Here is a 10,415-nt window from a genome sequence, read left to right on the forward strand (position 1 = left end):
GTAAAAATAACCAAAAACGACAGATATTAGTGTTTAATCCATAGTTTTCGAGGTTGCTGAGATGAATAGTGACAATCCCGCGCCCTTTAAGTACAAGTTCATCCCCCATACGATTGTGGGGTTGTGAGAAGGGGTGAAAAATAAAATTTAAAAAACACAGATATTCGAGATCACCAGGATGAATAGAGACACTCCCGATGCCCTTCAAGCCCAAGTTAAGCCCTGATAAGAAAGGGGATGAGAAGTGGTGATATATAAAATGTCAAAAATACTGGGCAATGTAACTGAAGCAACTATCTTAATAGGAATAGGGGTTGAGAGAGAGAGTTTATTGGTCGTCATTGAGAGATTTCACGGGCAGCTCCAGGTTGTTCAGCTGGTATGTATATATATATATATATATATATATATATATATATATATGTGTGTGTGTGTGTGTGTGTGTGTGTGTGTGTGTGTGTGTGTGTGTGTGTGTGTAGGGATATATATATGTATATGCATGTAACTAGCAGTTAAATGTGAGAATGTTTTTCCTATGCATACTTGTGTAGTTTTCCTGATTTCCAGTGAAGGCTTCCAATGGGGACCAAGCAATGTTAAGCTCATTGATTTACCAGTCTATCGACATTTGTCACTACTTTTCACCATGTTCCTAGACACCATCCTTTCGTGGAGGCACTCAATCCCTAGTTTCATTTTGCCAACTCCCAAAACTAATTTCTGAGAGTCGATATCTCTCCACCTATTCCCCAGTTGTACATTTTCTGCCGGATGTACAAAAGTGCTCTGGTGATTTGCCTCTAGAATGAGGACCTAGCGAAGGTGTTTCCTTATGGAAAGAGCATCAAACTACCCATTTTGTAAACCAAGCCTCTCTTCTGACCCAACCTAACAGTACGTCAACGACCTACTCCGAGAACCTAACCCAACAGGTCTCTGTTTGCCAGTGAACTGGATGGGCTTAGCTGCAAGTGTTATTACACAGTGAATTAATGCCCATTTTGTGACCTTGCATACGGAACTTAATTGTTATCTACCTGAACAATATTTTTGGATTCCATGGGAGTTCCCTCATTTCATCTATAACACCTGTCATGATAGTTATTAGCTAGTTGTTAGGTCTTTGTTAAAGTTGATTCTTGTTGGAGAGTCCTAGATACGTCATCGGAACTGCTCTTACCTGATGTTTTAAAATTTGATGGCAGTAGCTGTTGGGTCTCTCTCTCACCCATCCCTTTTGTAAATAAGTTGGGAATAGGCTTTGTTAGATCTTTGGACAACTTACTGTTCCTAAGCCAGTTTAGACTTTGTTATGTCTTGTTCTTTTATTATGAACACCTTTATTGAGAACTCGATCCACCGCTTGACATTAAAGATTAAATCTTTGAACCAGCTAAAGAATAAGAATAAGACTCTTCCCGAAAGAATGTATAGTCATTTTCAGTTAGAAGTGGGCAGAGTGAATGGCTGGCTCTAGTGTATGTTAATTTGACATTGATTGAAGATGTCCAGTCCCTGTTCTGTTCTGCATGACAGATACAGCACCTTGGCAGCTTTTGGAAAGGGCAAATCTCAGTCAAGTCACTGCATCTCTGACATGAGTAAGAATTGATGGATTTTAAACTCTGACTCCTTGGTGATTGGTATTTTTACCATAGTCAGCATCAGGTTTAATTTTGAAGACCCTCCTTTTTGTCAGACCTTTTCAGACCTCCTTTTATTCATTAGTTACAGTTTATAGTTACCATGCATACCTATGACTTTAGTTTTTATTAGAATATCTTTGGGTTCTCACACATCTTTTTCAGTGCATCCACACTGCAGTGAAACAGGCCATAAACAATTGTCAGCAACTAACCGCACACACATCCCAGTCAGGCTAAATGCAAGTCATATTGGTATTCCTGACCAGTGCTTCATGCAATTATCCACTGTTTATGAAGGGTCTGATCTCTGCTTATGGTTGTTGGCACGTTTCCAGCCTGTTTGCGATATGTATACGATTAGTTACCAGTGTGTATTTAGGACGCACCCTTAAGAATAATTATGTGGGTGGCTTGTGCTCTAAATTCCACTTTTCAAAATATTCATTGCTAATTTGTTCCACTGACTTGTCACACAAGGTGACCGCAGCCAAGTCAGAACAAATGGAAGAAATGATCGATTGCCTTGGCATATTTCAGCTGCGTTTCATGTAATGGCTTGATCAGTAGATTGAGGAAGTGATGTTTGTTTCCAATCCCTGAGAAATTAAAGACATGGCTGTCCAAATACAGCTTTGACGCAAGAACAGGTTATTGAAAACAACCTTAAACTAAAACTGACGAATGAATAATTTACTCCTGGTGGCAGTATGAAGGTTGATGGGAGGGCCTCCAAATGCAAGACAGAACGATGGTGATGACTGGGGAATAAATGAATAGGCCTTCATTATTGTTGCGTCTGGTTGACTGCAAGCATATTTTGGAGAGTGGACTGACCTCGAGGAGGCCTTTTTATTTTATATATATATATATATATATATATATATATATATATATATATATATATATATATATATATATTCCAGTGAGTAAGGCACTTTAATGGTAAGTGTAACGAGCACACTGAAGCTCAAACCAGTGAATGAAGATGACACACAGAAACACTGGTGGCCATGGTCGTTACAGTGCCAGATTACGTAAACAAAGCAAATGGTGGCTACCAGAAGGACAACTGAAACTGAATCGTGTAGGATAAATATTGTTTATTAAAACCCTCACACAACGAAAAATAAAATAGCATAGGGATATTAGTTAAATTTGCTCTCTATGCAGTACCTGCCAAAGATATTAAAATGAAATTGGCACAATCCAATCAAACAAAGAGGGACAGATCTGTAGGTTGTAATATATGAATCCCATCTTCATTGTTTTAGCTCATCTACAAGAGTTGAGTTACATCACACATTTATATTTGCATCAGATTAAGGCCAATTTTCAAATTGATAACACCAAGAGACAATGGCAGGGTAGAATATAAAAAAAATTAGTTCATCATGTATCTGCCCTTCATTACAACAACATTAGCTACAGCAGAACTTTCCCTGAGTTCACTTAATCTTGATGATGTGGATTTTGTACCCATAACTTTTGATTCTTCCGTAAAAATAGACGTTCAGCTTGTTGGAGATGGAGTCGAAGGCAGATGGTAAACTATTACCGCAGTGGTTCTTGTTGTATCTGGAGTTGTAGAATGGCGTGATGCCGTAAGGGTCTCTGTTGAAGGCGAGGAAGTTTGATCCGCACGGAAGATTCATCTCCTCAAACCTCACTCTCAGCCGGTATCCTGACTGGGTCTGTGAAGCAAATACAGTTCCAGTGAAGGGAAGGTAGTTTCCACTAGCTAAGTTCAGTACTAATTATTCAAGAATGTAAACTATGACAGGCAAACTCCAACCCCCTATGGGCTTAATAAGGGCTGATAATAAAGTCTCCAAAAGTAAAAGTAAAAAAAAAAAAAAAAAAACTAGATTACTGCTTGTTAACATGTAGGTTAAATGGATATTGAAAGGCCTCGGTGCGCTGTTCATTGGTTTTGGAAGGACACCAACAAATAGTCCTAGTCTGTGTAGGCGACACCGTTGTTCAAGCACTGTGAGCAGGTATTGCTGATTTGTATTGAGTTTTTTTTCCAGTGCAGTTTAACACTATAGGAAGCACAGGATAATGGAATTGCAACATGAGGCAGTTTCATACTGAGGATACATGTGCCATACTTACAGAAAAATGGTATTCACAAAGTTTGTTTGGAGGATGCTTGTCTGGGAAACTGGGGCTCCTCAGAATGTATGATGACGATACCCAGATTCTCTGGAGAAAACGAAAAATCCAGGGATCAAAACATAATTCAGCAATAACTACATATTGATGCTGATAAAATGGAAGTATACCAAAGAAATGTAATATTAATGATACAAATGGGCTGGAGTGAAAGATGCAAGGTGGAGAAGTACGCGGAGAGTCCATAAAATTTCAGGATAAAGTCACAAAGACGTCAATTGAAACATGGACGTTGAGAGTGCATAAAACGATAAAGACATGATGGAGAGATGAAATGTTTGAGTAGTAGGTTGTGTAACAAAAAATATGTTGAAGTATTAGGTTGCATGACAAAAAAATATGAAAGGGTTATAAGTGCAGAAATATGTGGGGGTGGTCAAAGAGTTAGTGCAAGTGAAAGTATAGATCAGTGTTTAGAGATGGTCTGATCGTGTGCAAAGAATAGAGGAAGGTAACTTAGTGAAAAGTCTGGATAGATGGCAAGAAGGACGAATTGGAAAGGAGACAATAGATTCTTAATTTTACACACTTCTAAGCCTATCTTGGATTACTACAGCCACACCAATATAGGTGACACCCGGCATGCGTCACCATCTCCAACCACTATGAGGGGTTATTTTAACCTTGTTGAGCAGAAGAATGAAATTTAAAAATGATATGCCTCACATAGATTTAAATCTTTGATATATCATGACATATGGGAATCGTCAGTACAGGTTTATAACACCTGTAACATGCTCTTCCATACATCTTCATCTTTTCCTATCCAGCTGTATTTCACATAGATCTTATATATCAGTCCTTTGTATTATAACCTATGAAAGTCATCAGTGAGAATTGACAGTGTATGCAACCTTATGTATATTCACACTGATCATAATGAATAATCAGTGTCAAGTTGATATATTGTTACCTGTCCACAAGAGTAATTGGCTGTGCTGTATCTCAAGCTGAAGCCATATGAGGTCCCTGAGCTGTCAGCACTGAATACCGTCTGAATGTTCGATCCCAGGATGCGGTACTCCGATCCAGCACTTAGATAGCCAGTCAATCTGCAATTAGAATTTAGTCAAGTTACTGACAAGCATCCTACCGACTGATACAGGTTGACTTTGGCTTTAGTTAATTACTAACCACGTTTCTCTACCGGTCAAGTTTACTTAGCGACTTTCTTGGGTTCATTTTTATCTGCCAGATAACCACCATGGGAACTTCATATGGCATGGAAAGCCACCGATTCTTTCATTCATTTCTCGTTTCAGTTATCACTACAAGAAACCTTGGAGGTTACTGAATGCCTGCTTTCAAGTTGCTATTTACAAACTAGTCATTGCATTCGTTTTTTTAATCAGTTGCAACTTTCCCATTTCACCATAGCATTGAACTTCCTCCCTAGGGAACGTGAAAGTCTTTACCATTGATACACTAGATCAGTGCTTTTTCTACTCAGCCAGAGTGGGTGAAGTGTTTCCCTAGTGTTTCATGATCATTGGTTAAAAAAAAAAAACCTAAATGAAAATTATTGTTAGCTTCAGTTACAATGCGTTACTATAAACGTATGCAGTAAGTTTGTTTTTTATCCCTCAGTATATTTGTTTTCATTATTACTCAGTGGGATACAGTTAAAGTCCTCTTCTTGAACATTTTCGTACACCCTGGTAAGATTTCATCTCACCACCTCGGTTTGTTTAAGACTTGTGCTGGCAAGACTTGCAAAGAGGCTGTCTCTCTCTTTACAAGAGAAAAGGGATTGGTTATGTGTCACCTTGATCTTTGATTACAAAAATAAGTCATGTTTGTTTTTCCCCAACATACTTACGTCAACGGAGGTATGTATTGGTTGTAGACGGTCACGGAATCTCCAGAGCCAAGACTAAATCTGCTGATGTAGAGAGACGTATCCGCAATGGTCCCCTGTGGGAATAAACAAGCACATAAATAAATAGTTAAGTGAAAAACAGCGCACAGCTTATATTATTAAAGCTAGTTACTCTGAATGAGGAGAACTATATAAACTAGATGCTCATCACATAATCCAAGATTTCACTTTGTAAAGTTTTTGTTTCTGGCCTGTGGGTTACTCTCTTCACTCGATATTCCAACTACCGAGCCTTAGCATCCCCCCAAAAGTTGTCCTTATTGTACCCCAAAGGCAAAATAGAAGTGACTATTAGCTTTGATATGATATTTGGTATGGGCCCTTTATGTTGTATGATTAGTAGGGGATAGAGCGGCACAATAAGCTTCATCTCCATAGATTAGCCGATTTTGTGCCGTGCCTCCCCCCCCTCCCCCCCTCCCCCCATTCATTTCGTTCTTTGTGTAAGTTGTGGTATATATACTCGATAGTGCGGAGTATTTTTACGAATGCTTGTTTTAACTCCAACTCCAAGCTTTCTTTTTTGTATTATCCAAGAAACATGGAGGAATGCCAGAACACTTCTATATCTAGAGAGATGATATAGTAGATTCACATCAACGTGCATCTGATGTCTAGGCCAGTCTCTCTCCCGAGAGTTCACTTAGGCGGGATGTATGTTCTACCTCTCTTGAGGGATTTGTCTTTCAAAAGTATCCCTTAGGAGAGGTGGAACATACATCCCGCCTATGTGAACTCTGGGGACAGACTGAGAGTTTCCAGCCCTGTGATTGGCTTACCAGCCAATCAGGAGCGTCGTAAGGGACGGGTGTTGACACCAGATGCACGGTTGATGTGAGTCTACTATAGTAGTAGTAGTAGTACCACATACTTCAAGTCTTTTGCTTGAGCTGGAATATTATTCTCTTGGATGGACGCTAACAGCGCTTAAGGGATAGATACTTCTCCCTTGAATGTGTGGTGTTGTTGAAACAAAAAACTACATTGCTCCAGAGGTATGGTTTCCTCTTTATTGCCCGACTGTGGAAAAATCTTCCAAACAATGCTAGGGATGTTGAAACTCATGAGTTTCTTAGCTACTTATTTGTGTGCATACATTTTCATCTTCGGTTGATTTTGCCGTGCTTTCATATTCTTTCACGAATTGGCACCCTATTCCTTTCTGCACCTGCAAGCTTTCTTAGCAAGATAATGACATTTTTTTTTATCCTTCCCACTCGATTGCAAGTACAGTGGATGAAAAAGATAGTGGCACTGATGTGATTAAACCAAGAGTTGTATTTATTCATTCCTACTAATGGGTATCACTAACATAGCGGCTATCAAGACAATATCATTACTGCGCTTGATTATCAAACTTACTGAATTAATAGATCCTCAGTGATACGTAGCACCTGTCAGTCAAGTTACTGAACCAATAGATCCTCAATGATTCATAGCATCTGTCAGTAAAGTTAGTGAACCAACAGATCCTCAATGATTCGTAGCACCTATCTGTAAAGTTGCTGAACCAAAAGATCCTCAAAGATTCGTAGCATCTGTCAATCAAGTTACTGAACCGAAGATCCTCAAAGATTCGTAGCACCTGTCAGTCAAGTTACTGAACCGAAGATCCTCAAAGATTTGTAGCATCTGTCACTCAAGTTACTGAACTGAAGATCCTCAAAGATTTGTAGCATCTGTCACTCAAGTTACTGAACCGAAGATCCTCAAAGATTTGTAGCATCTGTCACACAAGTTACTGAACCGAAGATCCTCAAAGATTTGTAGCATCTGTCACTCAAGTTACTGAACCGAAGATCCTCAAAGATTTGTAGCATCTGTCACTCAAGTTACTGAACCGAAGATCCTCAAAGATTCGTAGCACCTGTCATTCAAGTTACTGAACCGAAGGTCCTCAAAGATGTAGAATCTGTCATCAAGTTATGAACCGAAGATCCTCAAAGATCGTAGCACCGTCATTCAAGTTTACTTGAACGAAGATCCTCAAAGAATTCGTAGCACCTGAGTCCAAGTACGAAACGAAGATCCTCAAAGATTCGTAGCACCTGTCATTCAAGTTACTGAACTGAAGATCCTCAAAGATTCGTAGCACCTGTCAGTCAAGTTACTGAACCGAAGATCCTCAAAGATTCGTAGCATCTGTCATTCAAGTTACTGAACTGAAGATCCTCAAAGCTTCGTAGCACCTGTCATTCAAGTTACTAAACCGAAGATCCTCAAAGATTCGTAGCACCTGTCAGTCAAGTTACTGAACCGAAGATCCTCAAAGATTTGTAGCATCTGTCACTCAAGTTACTGAACCGAAGATCCTCAAAGCTTCGTAGCACCTGTCATTCAAGTTACTGAACCAAAGATCCTCAATGATTCGTAGCACCTGTCAGTCAAGTTACTGAACCGAAGATCCTCAAAGATTCGTAGCACCTGTCAGTCAAGTTACTAAACCGAAGATCCTCAAAGATTCGTACTGGCCTCATTGTCAGGTTACTGAACCGAAGATCCTCAAAGATTTGTAGCATCTGTCGCTCAAGTTACTGAACCGAAGATCCTCAAAGATTCGTAGCACCTGTCTTTCAAGTTACTGAACCGAAGATCCTCAAAGCTTCGTAGCACCTGTCAGTCAAGTTACTGAACCGAAGATCCTCAAAGATTCGTAGCACCTGTCAGTCAAGTTACTGAACCGAAGATCCTCAAAGATTCGTAGCACCTGTCAGTCAAGTTACTGAACCGAAGATCCTCAAAGATTCATAGCACCTGTCATTCAAGTTACTGAACCGAAGATCCTCAAAGATTCGTAGCACCTATCAGTCAAGTTACTGAACCGAAGATCCTCAAAGATTCGTAGCACCTATCAGTCAAGTTACTGAACCGAAGATCCTCAAAGCTTCGTAAGACCCATCAGTAAAGTTAACAAAAGATACTCGCAGAGGGGCGCCTGAATGGAGATGTAAAAGAGGGCCTTACCGTGAAAGCTCCCACAGTGCACTGGGCCTTGTTTGGGTAGTTGGTAGGATATCTTGGAGACTGTATGTAGTTGTAGCCACCATTGCGATATAATGTGCAGTCGGTAAGTGGTGTCGTGGTTGTGATAGGTTTGGTTGATGTCGTTGTAGAAGATGTTGATGTCGTGGTAGAGGTCGTAGTTGTGGAGGTTGATGTTGTAGTGGGAGTTGTGGGTGGAAGAGTCGTAGTAGGAGTCGTAGGTTGTAGAAGTTGATGTTGTGGTGGAAGTTGTAGTTGAAGTGAGTTGATGTTGAAGTGAGTTGTGGTGGAGTTGTGGATGTTGAAGTGTGTTTGTGTGTGAGTTAAGTGGGAGTAGTGAAGGTTGTAGAATTGAGTTGTGTGGGAGTTGTGAGTTGAAGTGTTGTAGAGTTAGAGTTGTAAGTTGTAGTTGGTAGTGAGTAAGAAGTTGATTGGGGAGGTTTGTGAAGTTGAGGGGTTGTAGGTGAAGTGTGTAGTGGTAGTGGGGGTTGTTGAAGTTGTTGATGTTGAAGTTGTAGTGGGAGTTGTGGAGGTTGTAGAAGTTGAAGTTGTTGTGGGAGTTGTAGAGGTTGAAGTTGTAGTGGGAGTTGTAGAAGTTGAAGTTGTAGTTGGAGTAGTGGAGGTTGTAGAAGTTGAAGTTGTTGTGGGAGTTGTAGATGTTGAAGTTGTTGTGGGAGTTGTAGAAGTTGAAGTTGTAGTGGGAGTAGTGGAGGTTGTAGAAGTTGAAGTTGTTGTGGGAGTTGTGGAAGTTGAAGTTGTTGTGGGAGTTGTAGAGGTTGAAGTTGTAGTGGGAGTAGTGGAGGTTGTAGAAGTTGAAGTGGGAGTTGTGGAGGTTGAAGTTGTAGTGGGAGTTGTGGAGGTTGAAGTTGTAGTGGGAGTTGTGGAGGTTGTAGAAGTTGAAGTGGGAGTTGTGGATGTTGAAGTTGTAGTGGGAGTTGTGGAGGTTGAAGTTGTAGTGGGAGTTGTGGAGGTTGTAGAAGTTGAAGTGGTAGTTGGAGTTGTAGAGGTTGAAGTTGTAGTTGGGGTTGTGGAGGTTGTAGAAGTTGAAGTTGTAGTTGGAGTTGTAGAGGTTGAAGTTGAAGTGGTAGTTGGAGTTGTAGAGGTTGAAGTTGTAGTTGGGGTTGTGGAGGTTGTAGAAGGCGGAAGTAGTTGGAGGTTGTATAGGTGAAGTTGAAGTTGTTGTTGTCGTAGTGTGGAAGTTTGGAGTTGGGTTTGTAAGGGAGTTGTAGAAGGTTGTTAGGGGAAGGTTAGTGTAGGTTGAAGTTGTAGTGGGAGTTGTGGTAGTGGGAGGTTGTTAGAAGTTTTTGAAGTGGGAGTTGGTGAGGTTGTAGAAGTTGGGAGTGGTAGGTTGGACTTGGGCAGAGTTGTAGTTCGTAAAGGGTTTAGTTAGTGGAGTTGTGAAATTGTAGAAGTTGAGGGTCAGTGGAGTTGTGAGGTTTGAAAGTAGTAGTAGAGTTTAAGTGTAGGGTTTGATTGCAATTGTAGTGGGAGTTGTAGAGTTGAGGTTGTAAGTAAGGAGTTGTGGAGAAAGTTTACGAAAGTTGAGTTAGTAGTTGGAGTTGTAGAGGTTGAAGTTGTAGTTGGGGTTGTGGAGGTTGTAGAAGTTGAAGAAGTAGTTGGAGTTGTAGAGGTTGAAGTTGTAGTTGGGGTTGTGGAGGTTGTAGAAGTTGAAGTGGTAGTTGGAGTTGTAGAGGTTGAAGTTGTAGTTGGGGTTGTGGAGGTTGTAGAAGTTG

At 40.4% G+C, this 10,415-nt stretch overlaps 1 protein-coding gene across 1 annotated transcript; it reads right to left on the reverse strand.

The window, feature by feature from the left end:
- Positions 1–2,731: 2,731 nt before the first annotated feature.
- Positions 2,732–9,879, reverse strand: LOC135195348 (uncharacterized; the record flags this gene model as incomplete). The annotated part of the gene is made up of 6 exons (XM_064221606.1): positions 2,732–3,337; positions 3,762–3,851; positions 4,735–4,873; positions 5,641–5,735; positions 8,665–8,873; positions 9,150–9,879. Coding segments are annotated over 6 exons (1,509 nt in total), but the record flags the coding sequence as incomplete, so codon positions are not given.
- Positions 9,880–10,415: the final 536 nt, after the last annotated feature.

Source organism: Macrobrachium nipponense, chromosome 16 (assembly GCF_015104395.2).
Source record: "Macrobrachium nipponense isolate FS-2020 chromosome 16, ASM1510439v2, whole genome shotgun sequence".
Taxonomy (NCBI): domain Eukaryota; kingdom Metazoa; phylum Arthropoda; class Malacostraca; order Decapoda; family Palaemonidae; genus Macrobrachium; species Macrobrachium nipponense.